At 48.2% G+C, this 21,060-nt stretch overlaps 1 protein-coding gene and 1 non-coding gene across 2 annotated transcripts; one reads left to right on the top strand and one right to left on the bottom strand.

Annotated features, from left to right (window-relative positions):
- The first annotated feature begins 13,331 nt into the window (after positions 1-13,331).
- Positions 13,332-15,029, top strand: LOC114681115 (rho-related GTP-binding protein RhoV-like). The gene is given in 4 exon segments (XM_028854402.2): positions 13,332-13,558; positions 13,734-13,792; positions 13,987-14,208; positions 14,211-15,029. Coding segments are annotated over 4 exon segments (708 nt in total). The 5' UTR covers positions 13,332-13,350; the 3' UTR covers positions 14,430-15,029.
- A 3,442-nt stretch (positions 15,030-18,471) lies between these two features.
- On the bottom strand, positions 18,472-18,582 carry LOC114681146. The gene has a single exon (XR_003732868.1). It is a non-coding gene; the product is annotated as a U6 spliceosomal RNA (small nuclear RNA).
- Positions 18,583-21,060: the final 2,478 nt, after the last annotated feature.

Here is a 21,060-nt window from a genome sequence, read left to right as displayed (position 1 = left end):
AAACTCATGGCAATTCTCCTTCTGACCTCCTGAATGCTAGGGCTACAGGCCTGAGCCAGAAGGCCAAACCTCAGATCTTATTATTATTTTCTTAATTTACTTTTTTTTCTTCCTCTTCTTCATCACTTGTTTTTTTTGTTTTTGTTTGTTTGGTTTGTTTTTTCTAAGACAGGGTTTCTCTGTGTAGCTTTGGCGCCTTTCCTGGATCTCACTCTGTAGCCCAGGCTGGCCTCGATCTCACAGAGATCTGTCTGTCTCTACCTACCTCTGCTGGGATTAAAGGTGTGTACCACCACCACCCCACCACCCCACCACCACCACCAACCACCACCCGGCCTAGGGACATTTTCTACCAGTCAGGTAGTCCTGGTTTGTAGAAGCAAGTTGAAGCTGGGCAGTGATAATGCATGCCTTTAATCCCCAGAAGGCAGAGGCAGGCAGATCTCTGTGAGTTCAAGAGATCTCTAGGCTCCAGGCTAGCCTGGTCTTCAGAGCTAGTTCCAGCCAGGGCAATACAGAGAAACCCTGTCTTGAAAAACAAAACAAACAAAAAAAACAAAAAAAAAAAAAGAAAAAGAAAAAAAAGCAAGCTGAGCCAGTATGGTGGCTCATGCTTTTAATTCCAACACTTGGAAAGAAGAGTCAGGCAGATTTCTGTGACTTCTAGGCTAGCCTGGTCTGCATAGCAAGTTCCAGACCAGCCAGAGCTAAAAAGTGAGATCCTATCTGAGGAAAAAAGCAAGCTGGACAAGCCTTGGGGATAAGCCAATCAGCAGTGTTCCTCCATGGCCTCTGCTTCAAGTCTTTCCTCCAGGTTCCTGCCTTGCGTTTTTTGCCCTGGATTCCCATGGTGATGAACTGTGACATGGAAGTGTAAGCCAAATGAATCCTTTCCTCTTCAAGCTGCCTTTGATCATGGTGTTTATCCTACCAATAGAAAGCAAACTTTTTATAAAGTTGCTGGAGATACGGCTCAGTTGGTAAAATACACAGAAGTTGGACCCTGCAGCGTGCATCTGTAACGCCAATGCTGCTGGTGGGAAAAAGACAGGCAGATCCCCATAGCTCACTGCCGAGGCATCCTAGACCAGTCAGTGAGCTCCAGGTTTAGTGAGAGTAATAGAAGAAGACACCCCAGATTGACCTCTGGCCCCCACACAGGGCACACACACCTGCATGCATGTCTGCACACACCCACGTGAATACGTGTACAACACACACACACATTGCTCAGCTTCTTCCTCGCCATCACCATCAAATGAGAACACATGTTTAGTGTAAAGCCCAGAGATTTGAATGGACTCCAGTGGTAACAGGCCAGGGTCAAGAGGAGGCGCTAGCCCAGAGGAGCCAGTCTTTAAGGGAGAAGCAATTACAGATTTGGCTGGGCTATGGCTCCTCTGTTTGGCCAAATGCCTGTGGCATCAAAGTTGTGACTGCCTGCTGGTCTTATCACCATTTGGCAGGCCATCACCATTCCTTTATTAGTCATAGACAGTAAACTTCTACCACGTGGGATGCAGCCGGGCTGTGAAGGAAGCACTCCAGAACTTCCCTGCTCTCAAGTTGCTTGCAGGTTAACAGAGGCCTGAGGTGCGCTCCCAGGAAACATGGAGCGACCTCTAAACTAGTGAATAGGCATTTAGAGAACTGTTTATAATCCTGCCATTCAGCAATAAATAGAACCACTGTTGTTGACATGGTGCATTTCCTCTGTTTTCTGATACAGAATAATTTCAGATCTTTTTCTTTTCTTTTTCTTTTTTTAATCTGCAAAAGCAAAACATCCAGGAGCTGAAGAGATGGCTCAGTGGTTAAGAGTGCATTCTGCTCTTGCAGAAGATCCAAGTTTCGTTCCCAACACTCATGTAGAGTGGCTCACAACTGCCTGTAACTCCAGCTTCAGGGGGAGCCACACAAACACACAATAAGAATAAATCTAAGTAAATAAGGAAAAAACAACAAAGAGAACATTTTTTTAAAAGTGAGGGGCTGGAGAGACGGCTCAGTGGTTGAGAGCACTTGTTGCTCTGGCAGAGGACCCGGGGTTTAAGTCCCAGCACCCACGTGGTGGCTCACAACCATCTGTACCTCCAGTTCTAGGGGGCCCAGTGCTCTCTTCTGCCTCTGTAGAAGCAGGAGCACAGGTGGTACACATGCATACATGCATGCAGACTAAATACTCATACCCGTAAAATAAAATCAGTCATTCTCTAAAAGAATGGAGAGGTGAGATGGCTCAGTGGATAAAGGTGCTTACCACCAAACCTGATACCCCGGGTCCAATCCCCAGGCCCCACATGGCAGAAGGAGCTAACCCACTTTTTTAGTTGTGCCCTGACCTTCACATGGGCACCATGGCATATACACCCCTCCCCCACCCACAGACACACACTCAGACATACACCCCTCACACACAAAATGTAAACTCTTTGAGACAAGTTCTGTTCTGTAGGTCTGTCTTTCCTGAAACTGGCTCTGTAGACCAGGCTGGCCTCGAACTCACAGAGATCCTCCTGCCTCTGCCTCCTGAGTGCTGGGATTAAAGGCATGCGCCACCACCGCCCAGTGAATTTTTAAAAATGTTTTTGCGACAGCGTCTCTTATAGCCCAGGCTGGTCTCCTATTTGCTATGTACCAGAGAATGACCTTGAACTCCTGGCACCAGCTTTTTTCATTTAGATAGAGTGGCCTGGAGCTCACAGAGATCCACCTGCTTGTGTCTGGTGTGCTGAGATTAAAGTTGTATGCCACTGTATCTGGCACTTTTGTTTAATTTTTTAAATGACATGTTTATTTATTTTTGTGTGTACATGTGTAGGCACACGGGTGCCATGGTGTCTGTGTGGAGATCAGAGGACAATTTGTGGGAGTCAATTCTCACCCTCGACCATGTGTGTCCTGAGAACCAAAGGCAGGTTTTCAGGCTTGGGAGCGAATGCCCTTACCCTCTGCACCATCTCATTGAACCATGTCCCTCCCTCTGATGTCCCCTCCTTCTGTCTTTTAACTCTTCATTCTTCAGTTTTAACTTTATTTATTATTGTCGTGTGTGTGCATGATGTGCGTGTGGGTGCAGGTACAGGTGTACCACAACACATGTAGTGTGTGGGTGCAGGTGCAGGTGTACCACAACACATGTAGTGTGTGGGTGCATGTGCAGGTGTACTGCAATACATGTAGTGTGTGGGTGCATGTGCAGGTGTACTGCAATACATGTAGTGTGTGGGTGCATGTGCAGGTGTACCACAACACATGTAGTGTGTGGGTGCAGGTGCAGGTGTACCACAACACATGTAGTGTGTGGGTGCATGTGCAGGTGTACCACAACACATGTAGTGTGTGGGTGCATGTGCAGGTGCAGGTGTACCACAACACATGTAGTGTGTGGGTGCATGTGCAGGTGTACCTCAACACATGTAGTGTGTGGGTGCATGTGCAGGTGCAGGTGTACCACAACACATGTAGTGTGTGGGTGCATGTGCAGGTGTACCACAACACATGTGTGTGGGTGCATGTGCAGGTGTACCACAACACATGTAGTGTGTGGGTGCAGGTGCAGGTGTACCACAACACATGTAGTGTGTGGGTGCAGGTGCAGGTGCAGGTGCAGGTGTACCACAACACATGTAGTGTGTGGGTGCATGTGCAGGTGTACCACAACACATGTAGTGTGTGGGTGCAGGTACAGGTGTACCACAACACATGTAGTGTGTGGGTGCATGTGCAGGTGTACCACAACACATGTAGTGTGTGGTGCAGGTACAGGTGTACCACAACACATGTAGTGTGTGGGTGCAGGTAGCAGGTGTACCACAACACATGTAGTGTGTGGGTGCATGTGCAGGTGTACCACAACACATGTAGTGTGTGGGTGCAGGTACAGGTGTACCACAACACATGTAGTGTGTGGGTGCATGTGCAGGTGTACCACAACACATGTGTGTGGGTGCATGTGCAGATGTACCACAACACATGTAGTGTGTGGGTGCAGGTACAGGTACAGGTGTACCACAACACATGTAATGTAGATGTCAGAGGACAATTTTGTACAGTTTTCTCCTTCCACCTTTATGTGAGTCCCAGGGATCAATGTCCAGTTATCAGATCTCTGTGGCAAGTGCCTTTACCTGCTGAGCCACCTCACAGCCCCCCACCCCACCCACCTTTCTTTTTGAAGTTTTTTTTTACGATTTATGTGTATGAGTATTGAACTGCACATATGTATGTACACCACGTGCTTGTCCAATGCCAGCAGAGGCCAGAAGAGGGCATCAGGTTCCCTGGGCTTGGAGTTACAGATGGTTATGAAGAAACATGAAGGGACTCTAGCTCACTCGAGCATGTGTCTCTGGCAGGCCTTGTCCTTCTCCAGTTCCCTCTGCTTTGCTAAAACCCATTAGACTACATCCCTAAAGCTGGCCCCCAAGGTCTAGTCCCTTAGTCTCTCCTCCTGAGGCTGACTGCTAAGGTCCAGCTTTCAAAGTATTGAAGTCCAGCAATCAAAAGTCACCTTTGGCTCACCTAATTAACATGCCCAATTAAAACTGAGCACCTCACCCTAACACAGGGTTCCCCATTTTACCTTTATAGATCACCATCCTCCTATGTGCCATGTCTGTCTCCCCTCTATCCAGAGGCAGTCCTCTGGGACAAATATCCCCGACCCCTTTCCTTGGTTCCAGTTGCCTTCTCTCTCCTCCTCTATCTCCCGTCTTTGTCCCTGTCCCTGTCCCTCTGAGGCAAATAAATCTCCTTTGTGCTGAGAACTTGGCCCAAGAACTTGGTCTTGGGGGTCCTGAGCTAATACTTTCCTTTCACATGTGGGTGCTGGGAACTGAACCCTAGTCCTCTCCGAGAGTAGTCAGTGCTCTTAACCACTGAGCCATCTCACGCTCACTGTCCCCCACCCCACCCCCTTTGTTTTTCTGAGACAGGGTTTCTCTGTGTAGCTTTGGTGCCTGTCCTGGATCTCACTCTGTAGACCAGGCTGGCCTCGAACTCACAGAGATCCACCTGCCTCTGCCTCCCAAGTGCTGGGATTAAAGGCATGTGCCACCACCTCCAGGCTTTTTTTATCCCTCTTTTTCTTTTCCTTTGTTCTTTCCTTCCTTTCTTTTTTTCATTTTATTTTGAGACAGGAATTTACAATGGCCTGTAACTCACTCTATAACCAAGGCTGGCCTTGAACTTCATATGTGACTGAAGCTGGACTTTGAACTCCTGATTCATCTCCTGCCTCCACATCCCATTTCTGGATGCACAACAATACCCAGTTTTTAAAATTCCTCTCAGTCCATGGGCGATGGTGGTGCACACCTTTAACCCGATACTCGGGAGTCAGAGGCAGGGAGATCTCTGAGTTCGAAGACAGGCTGGTCTAGAGTGAGTTCCAGGACAGCCAGGACTACACAGAGAAACCCTGTCTCAAAACAAACAAACAAACAAGTAAAAATCAGTCCCTCTCAGTCAGTTCATGATCCCATCCTGGGGTTTGTGATGTCAAGTAGAGACCAGCAAACACTCTGCTGAAGGCTTTGGAGTGGGAGAGTGACTTAGGAAGCTTGGGTGCCCTAGCGATGAACAAAGCAAGACCACGAGGTAGGAGGTAGGAGGTGGGTATCGTGATAAAGAATACTGAAGGGAAGAAAGTGGGACGCTCGAAGGAAAGGGCAGAGTGCCAGGTGGGCGGAACCCCGCGCTCAGGAGGCTGAAGCAGGGGGATGAATTTGCCGTGGACCTGGGTGACCCAGTAAGTTCCAGACCGTTCCTTCCCACTCCTTAAATTGAGGAAACGGCTTATCAACCGCTAGAAATAAGGAAGGGGACCTCGGTGCTTTAAAGGGAGCCTGGGTGAGGCCGTTTTAGGCACGCGGGTCTTCATTGGCTCACACGGTGGACCTCTGTGCACCAGCGGGGTTTCTTCCCCGAGTTCCCCTCGGGACCGCGACGGCTCTTCCGGTTCACAGCTCCTCCTTCCGCTGGCCTCGCGCGTTGGCGGGCACCGCCTGGTTCAGACGCTTCCGGTGCCATGAGCTCGACGCCCCAGGTAGGAGAGTTCTGGGTAGGCTCGTCGCGGAGGAGGCGTCCCCTGGAACTGTCCCGGAGGCCCAGTGGGGCAGCAGGGCTCGCGCGGAGGGTGCAGCCTCAGGTGGTTTCTGTAGAAAGTTCTGGAAATGTGGATGCCTCTCTGCGCATGGCCACCATTGTGTGGGCCACGGGGCCACCGCAGAATGGCCTTGTTGCTAGGGTACTAGAACCTGCCCTCCGCCGTCTTCGGCGGCTGTCGTTGTTTGTTGTTTTTATTTGGTTTTGGTTTTGTGTGTGTGTGTCTGTTTTGTTCTTTTTTGAGACAGCCCCTCTGTGTAGCCCCGGCTGCCCTGGATCTCGCTCTGTAGACCAGGCTGGCCTCGAACTCACAGAGATCGCCTGCCTCTGCCTCCCGAGTGCTGGGACTAAAGGTGTGCATCGCCATGCCCGGCTCTGGCTGAGCATTTTTAAGTGACAGCTCCTAGCAAGCATTTCAGGGTTTGAGGACATTTAGGGGTTGGGGGCAGATATTATCAGCTGGGGTTGGCTGGATGCAGGTGGGCGAAGAGAAAAGAAACAGGGAGACCAAGGCTGAAAATCAGGAAGGGGGAAGACGTGATAGAAGCCCGGAGCTGGGAGCCAATGGATAATGTGGGGGATGGCGGGGGACCTTGGGAGCTAGAGGGCTAGCCAGTGATGCCATGAGGCAGTTCACCCAGGACCAATGAGTACAGCCCCCGAACGCTCTCTCGATCCGATGAACTGGGAAAATTTAGAAAGTGTGTCAGACTGTAATACTGTCATCATCACCGTTAAAATCTGGCAAATAAGTGTTAAATACATATAATTCCTTTTTTCTTTTAAATTTAATTTTAAAATTTTTATTAGATGTACTTAACTAGTTTATTTAGTGTGTGAGTACTTGTGTCCTTGGGCTGCAGGCACGTGGAGATAGAGGACAACTTGGGGTGACTCAGTTTTCTTCTCCCACCCTGTGGGTCCCAGGGATTGAACTCGGGTCGTCAGGCTTGGTGGCTGGCATCTTACCTTGCCGAACTGGCGCAGCAGCCATAAGATTGTTTTCTCTTCCATCTTCTCTTTATGTCAAAGCTGCTGATCTCTGGGCTCACTCTTGACAGCAGGCTTGAGTAGGGTCTGGAGTGTGCCGAAGAAAGATTGGATAAAATGGATTTTCTTTCTCTGAACGTTTGTATGGAACTAAAAACACTTCTTGGAAACTATGGAGTTTTGTTCATCTTTTTTATTTTTTGTGATGGTAAAGAGTATGAGTTTCTTTTGGTTTGCTCTTGTTTTTTTAATTCTTGTTTTTATTATTATTATATGCGCAGATAAGTGTTTTGCTTGCGTGTACATATTTGCACCATATGTGTACCTGGTACCCCGAGATCAGAAAGAAGAAGGTGCCAAATCCCCTGGAACTGGAGTTGTGGTGAGACTCGGAGCTGCCATGTGGATGCTGGGAATGGAACTTGGGTCTACATAAAATAAATACATCTACAGAACAAATAAATACATTTAAATATGATAAGGAATAAACAAAGGTGCCTGATAACATTATATACTTGAGCATGGACCTGTGGCTTGTTGGTTGGAGACAGCCTGTCAGTTTCTTTGAAGTCCCCTGATGCTACAACTCACTTTCTGGACTTCAATATATTCAGTGCCAAAACAGGAAGATACACACACGCACCTCACTTCAGTTCTTATGGTTGTCAGGACAAACAACAGCGTTTGTACAAGTCTAGAGTCTCATACAGCTATACTGAACATTCTGGAAGCAAGATGTTGTTGTTTCCATAACTTAATGTCAGGACGATAGTGGATTTGTTTGTTTAAGAAGCTGTTGGCCAGGCAGTGATGGCGCACACCTTTAATCCCAGGGCTACTGGGGAGCCTGAGGGGTGGGGGTGGGGTCAGAGTCAGGCAGATCTCTGTAAATTCAAGGCCAGCCTGGTCTATAAAACGAGTTCCAGAACAGCCAGGGCTGTTACACAGAGAAACCCTGTCTGGAAAAAAAAAAGAAGAAGAAGAAGGAGAAGGAGGAGGAGGAGGAGGAGAGGAGGAGGAGGAGGAGGAGAAGCAGCAGCAGCAGCAGCAGCAGCAGCAAGCTGCTTGGTTTTAGAAGAGTTTAGATTAATTTTTCTAAATTGAGACAGTACAAGATGTTTTCATGTACCTCAATTACCAGGTTACCTCAATTATGAATATCTTACATTAGTATAGAATATTGGCCAATTTTTGTTTGCGTTTTGTTTTTGAGACAAGATTTCTCTGTGTAGTTTTGGTGCCTGTCCTGGATCTCACTCTGTAGACCAGGTGGGCCTCGAACTCACAGAGATCCGCCTGGCTCTGCCTCCCGAGTGCTGGGATTAAAGGTGTGCGCCACTGCCACCCAGCTTGGCCAATTTTTTTTGTTTTTGTTTCTTACTATTTGTGTGTGTGTGTGTGTGTGTGTGTGTGTGTGTGTGGTGTGTGGTGTGAGAGAGAGAGAGAGAGAAGAGAGAGAGAGAGAGAGGAGAGAGAGAACACTGTGAATGTGGAATATCAGAAGACAACTTCTCTTTCACTGTGGAATCTGAATTGAACTCGGTCTTCAGGCTTGCCCACAGCACTTACCTACTGAGCCATCTCTCCAGCCCTGTCTTTTATTTATTGAGTCTTGCTGTGTAGTCCATGCTGGACTGAATTTACAATCCTCCTGCTTCTGCTTCCTACCTTGGTTGGCAAAGCTCTTGCCTTACAAACACAAAGGTCTAAATTCTAGCCCCAGAACCATGTAAAAATTACCAGGTGGGTGGTACATGCTTCTAATCCCAGTTCTGGGAAGGTGGTGATCATCTCTGGGACTCATTGGCAAGTCAGGCTAGTTGATAAACTCTAGGCCAATGAGAGATGTGTTCCAAAGGAGGTGGACAGTGTCCCTGGGGGTAATACCTAGTAAGGTGTGTTCCGGTCTCCACTACAAACGCACATGCGTTTTTAGAAGTGGGTGTTTAGGCTGAATATGATGGTATATGTTTATAATCCCAGCACTCGGAGATAGAGGCAGGAGAATCAAGAGTTCAAGGCTATCCTCTGATACACAGAAAATTCAAGGCCAACCTGGGCTACATGACACAAAGCCTCAAAAAAAAATTTTTTTTTTTAAATTTTCTCTCTCCTTCAGGGCCAAGGATCCAAAAATATTATTTGAAATTCTTTTTTTGGTTATTTTTTTGAGACAGGATTCTCTGTGTAGCCTTGGTTCTTACTCTTCTAGGCCATGCTGGCCTCAACTCTCAGAGATCCACCTGCCTCTGCCTCTTTAGTGCTGGGATGAAGGCATGTGCCACCGCCGCCCAGCTATTTGACACTGTTATCCTCAACTTAGTTTTCTGTCGATCATTTGTGGGTGTGAATTATAGATACTGGTCTTATACTAGGTTATTATTGCTTTACCTTGTTCAGTTTGGACCGTCCCAGACTCTTCTAGTTGGCTTTTTGTCCGTATGAACTACCTACACTTTTCCTTCCTGTTTGTTTGTTTAGACTTGCTATCCACACGTGTTCCAGGCTCCTCTTGTCTGTTTCCTGTCCCCATCCTCGAAAATGCCATTTATCCAAGACATAATGTTGGTGCCAAGTTGTAGCCCTAACAACTATGTCTGGAAGTTGGGGCAGATATGGCAGGTGGGCAGGAAGAAGTTGTAACCCCAGCACCTTGAAGAGGATTTTCCCAGAAGTAGCAGCCAGAATTGCAAGTCCTTAGCTGAGAAATAGGTGACTCACCAGCTCCCAGCTTGTCTCCTCCCTCCCCCTCTTGCTGACGTGACTGTACCTAAACCAGCTTAGACAGAGGGACCTTGGTCAGAAAGTATCTCCACCCATGAGACCAATGAAGAATGGCCAGTCTCAGTCCAAGGCAAGACATTTTACTCATGCCCAGCAGACATCTCCCTTGTTTGTTCCATTAGTGTGTTATTGGTCTTCAGAAAGGATTAAAAAGTATTGCCCTTAAATCTATATCTTTAATAAAGCTTTTATTTTTTCCTTTGAGACCAGTCCTCAAATATCCCAGGCTGGTCTTGGACCTACCATGTAGCCAAGGAGACCTTGAACTGATGCTCCTGACACTACATCTTTATTATTTTGAGACAAAGTCACACTATGTATCCCTGGCAGGCCTGGGACTCAATAAGCAGACCAGGCTGGCCTTAAACTCACAGAGATCCGCCTGCCTTTGACTCGAGAGTGCTGAGATTAAAGATGCGCCACCACTGCCCTGCTCTGCCACTGCTTTTTAAGCACCAGGATTGTAGGAGTGTGCTTCACTCCAGATTTATGTCATGCTGGGAATCGAACCCAGCATCTCATGTGTGATACCACTGTGCTATATCATCAGCCCAGTAAAGTTATTATTAAAACCCAGGTCAAGGGACAAGAGTATTCCAAAGAGGGTGTGTGTGTGTGTGTGTGTGTGTGTGTGTGTGTGTGTGTGTGAGAGAGAGAGAGAGAGGAGAGAGAGAGAGAGAGAGAGAGAGAGAGAGAGATAAGTAGTTTTGTCTTGGACACCTGTGCAGTGCAGCATCCCCAGGATTCCTGAATCTCTGATAGCTAATACCAGAAGGGCTTCAGAGACAAATGCACTTTGTGCTTCATTCTGTAGCACTGACAGTGGTGAAGAGATTGATTTTGTAGGAGTCACTCAGCTTATGAGCTGAAGAACGGACGGACTGAGTCTAGAGTCCCGTCCCTTCGCAGGAGGACAGAATGAGCAGCTTTCGGGACTTTCTAGAGCCATCGAAGGGAAGAACAGCACTTAAGACACCTTTCAGTAGCTCAATAAATAAACTTATGGGGATGTGTCTGAGGATTTGGGGGGATTTTGAGGTGGCAGTTAGGATCATTAGCATCTTTAGACATTTAGATAGAGAGAATGGGGAGATAGACATTACAATATAAAAGTGGGTACTGGAAAGCCTACAGTTTTTCAAGAGTGGTCAAGTCAGCAACTTTTTAGTCATTTTCACACCCATATTTTTTTAAATTATTTTTAAAGATTTATTTATTTATTATGTAAACAATGGTCTGCCTGTGTGTATGCCTGCAGGCCAGAAGAGGGAACCAGATCTCATTACAGATGGTTGTGAGCCACCATGTGGGTGCTGGGAATTGAACTCTGGACCTTTGGAAGACCAGCCAGTGCTCTTAACGCTGAGCCATCTCTCCAGCCCCACACCCAGATTTTTGTTTGTTTGTATTTTGTGATAGGGTCTTGAGTAGTCTTGGATGCCCTGGCACCCATCCTGTAAACAGGCGATCCTGATGCCTCAGCCTCCCAAGTGCTGGGATTACAAATGAGTGCCACCATGTCAGGCTAGACTTACAGAGTTCTGCACTGGTACACTAGGTGTGTCTTCAGTCTCCTCTCCTCTTGGCAATCTTGCCCTTTCCCGAACTCATGAATGTCTGCCTGCTGGGGTGAAAGGGTCTCAGTGATCTTTGTGCTGACTGAAAGACTGCCTAGGAAATCAGAGAAAGGATTCTGGGCTAGTCACTTGCTATGGCTGCAGTAGAGACTAAATTAGTATCAGGCTACTCTTTCACTTGCTCTCTGGGTGACCTTTCTGTGGTTACCTGGGAAGTCTTGTCCGAGTCTGTAAGTTCCTCTTAGGGCAAGGACTGTAGGTGGCCCAGAAACAGCATCTGCAAATAGGTAATTCCATGTGCTTTCATGGTAATGAGAACATTAGGTACTGAGATGGCTCAGTACTTAAAGGTGCCTGCTGCCCTTTTAGAGGACCTGAGTTCAGTTCCAGCACCCACTTAGGCGGCTTCATAATTTCATGTAACTCCAGTTTCAGGGGCCCTACGGCCCTCCTTTGGTCTCGTCAGGCACTGTACTCAACATGCACATATCCATGCCCATGTACAGACACACAATTAAAATAAAAAAATAAGTCTTTATTCAAAAAGGATAACAGTAGGTACTTTGGGAACTTTACACATATTCAAATGCACGTGGGGTAGGATGCTGAAGAAATGCCCAAGCAGTTAAGCACTTGTTGCATTTGTAAAGGATGTAGTTTGGTTCCAAGCACCCTTATGACTACTAACAACCATCTGTACTCCAGTTCCAGGGGATCTGACATCTCCTTCTGGCCTCCATGGGCACTGTATGCATGTGAGGCATAGATATACATGCAGATAAAACACACATTAAATCTTAAAAGTATTCAAGAATATATTTGACGGTGAAAGCATAAAATCCAGTGTGAAGTTCACAGCTTCTGTTCTGAATGGCTCCTCTTCGTAGGAGTTCATTGACCACTGAACCATCTCTCCAGCCCTGTGTATTTTTTATGGGCCAGATATTAAACAGAGGGCCTCATGTATGCTAGGTAAGCACTCTATCTATCACAGATTACATCACCAGCCCTATAATGTGTGTGTATTGTATTTTTGTTTGTTTGTTTTGAGACAGGGTTTCACTATGTGGTCCTGACTGGTCTAGAACTTAACTATGTAGACCAAGCTGGCCTCAAACCCACAGAGATCCTTTGCCTCTGTATCTGCCTCCCCACTGCTGGGAATAAAGGTTATTTGTTTATTTGAGACAGGGTCTCACATTGTAGCCCAGGCTGGTCTGCAGCTATTTCTGTGCAACAGAGGATGGTCTTGAACTTCTGATCCTTCTAACTCCACCCCTAGGGTGCTTGGATTAGAGGAATTCACCACCAGGTCAGTGGTACTGGGATCAGACCCAGGGCTTTCTTTATACATGCTAGGCAGGCACTCTGGGCTACAATCTCAGCCTCATTCCCAGTAGATTAAAAGAATACTTTATTAATAAAATTACTGTACTGATGTTTAATACCTATACATATATATATATATATATGCTCTTTTTTTTTCTTTTACTTAGAAAAGGTTTAATGTGATGTGTTTAATTTGAACATGCTATATTATGAATTCTGTAGTTTGTGTCTTCCTACTAACAATAAATCATGGATCTACCAAATATCATATGTCGGTCTTTGTCCTTGTACCTTCGTGGTGCCAGGTTTTCATATCCCTTTCTTCTCTGCATGCTTTGCTATCGCTCAGTGTTCTGCAGAGGGAGGTCCAGGTCGGTGGGCGGGGTCCGGGCCACTTGGGACATGCAGATGAGGTGGGCGGGCCCAACATATATACCCTCTGCTAGCCTCTAGCGGGCGTGCCCAGCTTGGACAGACTGTCTGCGTCCGACTGCCGAACCTGCTTCCCTGAGCGCTGCGGAGCCTGGTCCGGGCTGGCCCTCTGCTACCCCGGGAGCGGGCCATGCCGCCGCGGGAGCTGAGCGAGGCCGAGCCACCGCCTCTCCCAGCCTCAACCCCTCCTCCGCGGCGGCGCAGCGCGCCTCCGGAGCTGGGCATCAAATGCGTGCTAGTGGGCGATGGCGCGGTGGGCAAGAGCAGCCTCATCGTCAGCTACACCTGCAATGGGTACCCGGCGCGCTACCGGCCCACGGCACTGGACACCTTCTCCGGTACGTACTACCGGAGGGCCCCTGAGGCTAGGGTGGGGCTGTGGATTAGGGTGCGCATGTTTTCGGGAGGGCACCAAAGACCCCCGGAGCAGGTCCGGAGGCGGCGCTGGTGAGGCCTGCCTAGAGGGACGAGGATGCTGTGGCTAACTCATGCTTTCCCCTCCCACCCCTGCAGTGCAAGTCCTGGTAGATGGAGCCCCTGTGCGAATCGAGCTCTGGGACACTGCAGGGCAGGTGAGAATCTGGATGTAGGCTTCCATGGGCTAGGGGTTGGAGAGGGTTGGAGGCTGAGAGGATTCCTTCATGGAGGAGGAATGAAGTAGGCCTTGGGCTTTAGGAGTCTTAGGTCTCCACCCCAAGTGAGAAAGCAGACTCTGGTTCCAATGTGAAGGGAATGATCTTGCTAACAACTGGCGTTGCTACCCCAGGAGGACTTTGACCGGCTTCGCTCCCTCTGTTACCCGGACACTGATGTCTTTCTGGCTTGCTTCAGCGTGGTGCAGCCCAGCTCCTTCCAAAACATCACAGAAAAATGGCTGCCGGAGATCCGCACTCACAACCCCCAAGCACCTGTGTTGCTGGTGGGTACTCAGGCTGACCTGAGGGACGACGTCAATGTACTCATTCAGCTGGACCAGGGAGGTCGGGAGGGCCCAGTACCCCAACCCAAGCCCAGGGTCTGGCCGAGAAGATCCGGGCCTGCTGCTACCTTGAGTGCTCAGCCTTGACGCAGAAGAACTTGAAGGAGGTGTTTGACTCGGCCATTCTCAGTGCCATTGAGCACAAAGCTCGCCTGGAGAAGAAACTGAACGCAAAAGGTGTGCGCACGCTCTCCCGCTGCCGCTGGAAGAAGTTCTTCTGCTTCGTTTGAGCAGTTACCGCAGGGCAAGCGGTAGGCAGCAGGCGGGCGGGCGGCCGGCCGGAGACTCCTGGACCCTGGGACATGGGGCACTAGCAGGCTGGCCTGGCCACTCCTGGGACTCAGTTCTCTATTGAACGCAGGGGATGTGGGCCTCTAGCTGCACACGCTGCTAAGACAGGGGGAGCTCTGTCCTGTGCAGGGGGCTGGCTCTGATTTGGATGTCTTTGGTCAAGACTCACAGGAAAATCCCAGCACTTGGATTTCGTGGGATAATCGCATCCGTGTCAGTGTGTCTGAGCAGCTTGGGATGGAATTCCCAGTTTCTTACCGTGGGGCCACAGGTCAGCTTGGTTGAATGCAGCCCATTGTGGGTGGCCTCACCCTCTCCTAGCGCGGGTGTGATAAAGCAGGGGAAACAGAGAGGCGTCCTGGAGGGTTGGAAGGTGGTCAGCCTTGATTTGGAGCGGTTTGAGATGGAGTATGAAGAGGAGGCCAGTGAGAGACTGAGACGGGAGGGAAACAGGAAGTGAGACTTGATGTGGTGGACTGGAGGCAGATGAGAGGACTGGGCTGGAGGGAGAAGGCGAGCAGGGTGGACAGCTGTGGAGAAGGCTGTACACCAATGGGGCTGCTCCCTGGGAAGAACTGGGTCTCAGGGCTCCCTAGGCACTGCCCAAACTGGCTGGGCCAGCGAGGGGCAGGAAGTGAGAGTCCAGGCCCAGCAAAGGGAGGGGGAGGAGCTGCAAATGAGAGCCTGAAGGAGGAAGGGTAGGGTCATCCCTTTCCCCAAGGTCATAGCCTGGAAGGTGAGCAATGCAGTCTGCAAATAAAACCTTGTGTTTCTGAAGCTGCTGTCTGTGGTTTCCTGGACCGCTCAGTCCAATGCCCCTTCGTGACCTTTCTAAGGCCCAACAGCCTGGGTAGATGGATTGGGCACGGAGGCTCGCTGGAAGGGTGGGGGTGGGTCAGATGGGCCATGTGATGGGAACTGGACCAGGGGAACAGGTGTGGGGCTCTCTACTTGGGGTTGGCTTAGCTGGTTCCCAGGAGAGCTAGCGTGGGAAGCAGCCTGGAAACGGGTTTCCCCAGGTGTCAGCGCCAGAGCTGCTTTCCCATGACCTCACCAGGTAGGTGGGGCCCTCCCTTCTCCCCCTCCTTTCTAGAGTACCACGCTCAGCACGCGGCTCTAGGACATTCTCAAGCCCATCCTCCCAGCCTCTGAACAGTTTTCAGGACCCAGGGTCTGGTTGGGGAATGTCACCCGAGCTTTAAAAACCAAGGACAACCTCTGCAGCTTTAAACCTCAACCATGGGCCAAAGATTGTAGCCTTGGGTTGGTTGGCCCAGTCTTCAGCCTTGACACATGAAGATTTATTGTGGGTCAGGATGCTGGCTGTGGACAATGTAAATGGAGGTTTGGTCCCAGAATCCTTGTCCATGAGGGTTCACTGGCAGATGGCAGAGGGGAATAGGAATCCAAGGACTGGAGGACTAGGAGGAACTTTAAAGAGCACTTTGGGGGAAAACAAAACTTATTTTGCTTTAAGGAAACCACGGTCCGGAGACAAAAAGGTAGTATGCCAAGTGAGATATTATTACCAGGTGGTTAGAGGAGCACTGTGGAGTTAGGTGTATGGGTGACGTTCTATAGAAGTATTTCTGAGGTACCTATAACACCTACTAGGCACCTGCTGGGCCAGGTGAGCACCCATACCCATCCCAATCCACTGGGCCTCAGGTCCCTTTCCTGGAAGCTACAGGGGTGTGTGTGTGTGTGTGTGTGTGTGTGTGTGTGTGTGTGTGTGTGTGTGTAAGCAACACTGAGGAACAGAAATACTAGCCCAGTGAAACCTTAGGTAATCCCAGGTTTCTTTTTCACCAAGGCTGCTTCCTGTCCCCCAGAGCACCAGCCACTTTCTTTTGTTTCCTTATCTCCTTAGGTGGAGGCGATGAGCTGCATTATGACAGATACGCTCATAGCCAGCTGTTACCCTAACCTAACCTGGCATGCTCCACTAGGACAGAGAGACCCAGGTTCAAGTTCGAAAGTTCAAATCCTGACACCCATCACCACAGGCAAATAATTTCTTTTTTCTTTCTTTTTTTTTTTTTTTTTTTTTTTAGACTAGATCTCACTTCATAGCCCTGGCTAGCCTGGAACTCAAAAAGATCCACCTGCCTCTGTTTCCCAAGTGCAGGGATTAAAGTGTGCCCTCCACCCAGCTCATTTCCCTCTTTGTTCCTCAGTTCCCGTATTTGCAAGCTGAAGTGTCCCAGGACTCTTGACTGATCTTCAGACCATTCCAAGGGGCCTTGGGACTGTGGGGCACAGAAGCCTGAATGAGGCTCCGCCACCACACACACAGTTTCTGGTTTCTCTCACGGTACCAGCAGCTTTGAGTCACTGGGGCTGCAGCCTGTCCTCAGGCTTCCTCTCGGGACAGTCACTGAACCTGGTCAGGATCCCTGCTGACTCACTCCACATCCCTGCTGCCTCCCCCTGCCTCCTCCCTGGCCCAACACTGAAATCAGCTCTGACTGTCTTCAGAACTCCCACTTCTTCACTCGGGCCTTTAAGGCCTCCCCAAATCTAACAGCAGTCTGAACCACACCAGTTTGTCTCAGTGATCCCCAACTATCTCCTGCTTTTGACTCCACGGTTTGGCTTGCAATTTGCAAGATCTAGTTTAGAAACTGTCCCCTGCCCCCTCCCAGATATCCCGTTTCTCCTCTAGCCGGTTCCAGCTCCTCCCTCCACAAAGTGCTGGGATGGCTGAGTGTCTTCACTGTGGCTCAGCACATGGAAGACACACAGAAGAGACTCTCAGATTCGTCAAGGAGAACCCACTGAACCCTGTGGGCTTGGGCAGCGTGGACCATTGTCCCTTAACTGTTTAGACTCATCAGGATTACGTTCAGCTGCAGGGTTGTGTCACTGAGACCCAGAAGCTGAGGGTCTCGGGCCAGGATTGTGCAGAAGGATTTCCAGAGCCAAATCCCTTCAGCTCTCTCATCCTGCCTCTTTATGTAGTGTGGCCTTTCTCTACTTCCTAGGACAGTTTTTTTTTGTTGTTGTTGTTTTGTTTTGTTTTTTTATTTTCAGTCCTGAAGATAAAAACCAGGGCTTTGCTTAACCTAGGCAAACACTCACTCTACAGGAATCTACACATACAGGAGTATTTATTATTATTTGGATAAAATTATGTGCTACATACAAATGTGTGTATATATATCCATTACATATACATACATGTATATGTAAATGGAATCTCCAAATCAATGTAGTTTTGAGATAGTCTCACAGATTCATTTTTCTATTTTTCATCGTATTTGCTTATTTTAATTTTTAATGTTCTTGTCAGCATGTATTAACTATGCATAATAATTGGTTTCATTATGACTTTTTGTTTGTTTTGTGTTTTTTGTTTGTTTTTCAAGACAGGGTCTCTCTTTCTTGCTCTGTAACCTTGACTGTCCTGGAACTCACTCTGTAGGCCAGGAGGTCCTCGAATTCAAATTCACCTGCTTTTGCCTCCCAAGTGCTGGGATTAAAGACATGTGCTACCACCGCCCAGCTCATTATGACAGTTTCATACATGTACACAATGGGTTTTTACTGTATTTAACACACACACAAATACAGTTACCCTTTCTTGTCCCCCTCCTGCTCCTACTGGGCTCCTCTTCTATTTTCCTCTGTGTGTGTGTGTGTGTGTGTGTGTGTGTGTGTGTGTGTATGTATGTGTGAGTGTGTGTGTGTGTTGGGTATGTGCACATGAGTGCAGGTGCCCTTGGAAGCTAGAGGCGAGGCGTTTGATACCTCTGGATCTGTACTTACAACAGCTGAGCCTGTCTGTGTTACAACAGAGCCAGCCCTTATTGTGTTTGTTTGTTTGTTTGTTTTTGTTTCTTGAGACAAGGTTTCTCTGTGTTCTAGAATTTACTTTGTAGACCAGGCTGGCCTCAAACTCACAGAAATTTGCCTGCCTCTGCCTCCCGAGTGCTGGGATTAAAGGCGTGTGCCACCACCTCCAGAATTCCCTATTTTTTTTTAAATAAGGAATGTTTCACAGATTTGCATGTCATCCTCGCACAAGGACCATGCTAATCTCTGTATTATATCGTTCCAATGTTAAAGCATGTGTATTGCTGTAAGGAACACCATCTTTATTTTTTTTTATTAAAAAAAATTTCAATATATTCTGATCATGGTTTCCCCTCCTCCAACGCCTCCCAGCTCTTCCCCACCCACCTGACTCCACGCCCTTTCTCCCTTTAGAAAACAAACAGGCAAACAACAACGAAAAAGAAATACACAAGGTACACATATATGCACAAAAACAAAACCCATAAAACCACAAAATCAGCAACTGTAATATGTAAGCAAAAGAGCAGTGAGACAAAAAATGCCCAAACATAGCAATAGGAGACCAAAAGTCTACAAAAACACCACTGAGTTTGCTTTGTGTTGGCCATCCACTGCTGGGCAAGGGCTTGCCTAAAGTGTGGTTAACAGGGAGACTCCACAGGAGAAAACAATTTTTCTTTGTAAGCGGATGTCAGCTGGAGTTAGCTTCTTGGCCATTCTCCTCCTCAGCACTGGAGCCTACCTGGCTTGGACCTGTGGGGTGCTGTGAGTTGTGCGTCAGTCCCGTCGTGTCTGGAGGACACTGCTTCCTTGTGTCGTCCATCACACTGCTCTTACAGTCATTCTGCTCCTCTTCCTCATAGCTGCTGAGTCCTGAGGAGGAGGTTTAGTGAAGACATGGTTTAGGTGCTCATTCATGCACATTGCCCTGTTATGGGTCACTGCGTTAGCTCCCATCTACTGCAGGAGGAAGCTTCTCTGATGATGGCTGAGTAAGGATTGACCTGAGTCCCAGCCCGGAGGGGCTCCATCTTTATTTTTTTTGAAACACGGTATTATGTAGCCAAGGCTGTCCTTGAACTTGCTATAGTAGATTAGGTTGACCTTGAACTTCTGATACTTCTACCCCACCTCTCAAGTGCTAAGATTACAGGGATTCAATGCCACATCCAGTTTGTGTAGTACTGGGGTTCAAACCCACTGTCTGGTATGTGCCAAGAAAGCACTCTCTCTGCCTACCGAGTTACATTCCAGACATTTATTTGTTTACCTATTTACTTACTATTTACTATTTATTCTCATTATACAGCCTAGGTTGGCCTGGATATGAGAGCCTCTTCTGTCTCCAGAGCATAAGTAAATTAGTTCCACCATCTCTTCCTTCCTTGGCTGTACTAGGATCTTGTGTGTGTGTGTGTGTGTGTGTGTGTGTGTGTGTGTGTGTGTGTATGTCACATGTGATCTACCACTGAGCTACAGATTCCCACCTACCTTCCCACACACTGCCCCTTTTCTCCTTTTTACTTTTAGGACAGGCTCTTGTTCAGTCTCCAGGACCCACACGGAAGGAGACAGCCAACTGTAACAGCAGGTGTCTTCTGAACTTCACCTGACCCTGACTTCGACATCCTCGGCTAGATTCCTAGCTAGGTTGCCTTCCTCACCTAGTATAAGTGATAGTACAGCTATGCTGGGCGTTTTGTTTGTTTGTTTTGTTTTAGGGCGAGAGGCTATGCATCCTTGACAGAAGAAAACATGCCCTCCATCTTTGGCTTGGTGATTGGGCCCCCAGTGGATCAGAAGTGAATCCTGAGGAAGCTTGAGTTTATATGTGTGATTGGGGGAGGGAGGTTATCTCTGTTGGAGGTTGAGTAATGGATCAGGAGTACTCAATAAATACTAAATGACAACAGTGTGTATACAGTTTCACATATGTACCTTACTCTGTGTGGCTGACTTTTGTGCTGTGTATTTGGACATTTTTTCAGTGCAAAAGTCTGAGTAATTACGTATACGAATATTGCTGGGCAGCAGTGGCACACACCTTTAATCCCAGCACCCGGGAGGCAGAGCCAGACAGATCTCTGTGAGTTCAAGGCCAGCCTGGTCTATAGATCGAGACCCAGGACAGGCACTAAAACTACTCGGTGAAACTCTGTCTTGAAAAACAAAAGAGAAAACAAAACAAAACAACAACAAAATACATATACGAATATCTATGTAAGTGTGGGTGGCCATCTTTTTTAATTTTTTAACTTATTTTATATGTATGGGTGTTTTGTCTGCATGCATATCTGATGTGCCTGGTGCCCTCCAAGGCCAGAAGAAGATGTCAGAACTGGAGTTGATGGCTATGAGCTGCCGTGTGGTACTAGGACTCTCTGAAAATCAGCCAATGATCTCATCAGGTGAGCCACCTCTCCAACCCCAGGCGGCCATCTTTACCTAGAGTGTGCGTATGTCTGTGTTTGCATCAGGTCTGTCCTTAAGAGTATGTGCTGTGTAGAATTGCATCTGAGGCTGGGAAAGCATGAGGGTCTTTATGCTCCTGTCTAAGCATCCGTGTTGTCTGCTTTCCTGGGGTCTGTCTCTGTGCCTGAGCTCAGTTCTATCTGTGTTGACTTCTGTGAGGTCTTTGTGCTGGATGTGCTTGCTCAGCCTGGATTGGTGTGAATGTGAGTGCGCGGACATCCGAAGGAGCTGTGCCCTGGCTGCTGCAGAGCAGAAGGATGCCAGAGCAGAGGTGACGCACCCTCCCTGGTCTCTCCAGTC

Source organism: Peromyscus leucopus, chromosome 4 (assembly GCF_004664715.2).
Source record: "Peromyscus leucopus breed LL Stock chromosome 4, UCI_PerLeu_2.1, whole genome shotgun sequence".
Taxonomy (NCBI): domain Eukaryota; kingdom Metazoa; phylum Chordata; class Mammalia; order Rodentia; family Cricetidae; genus Peromyscus; species Peromyscus leucopus.
This window is presented reverse-complemented; position numbering and strand designations above follow the sequence as displayed.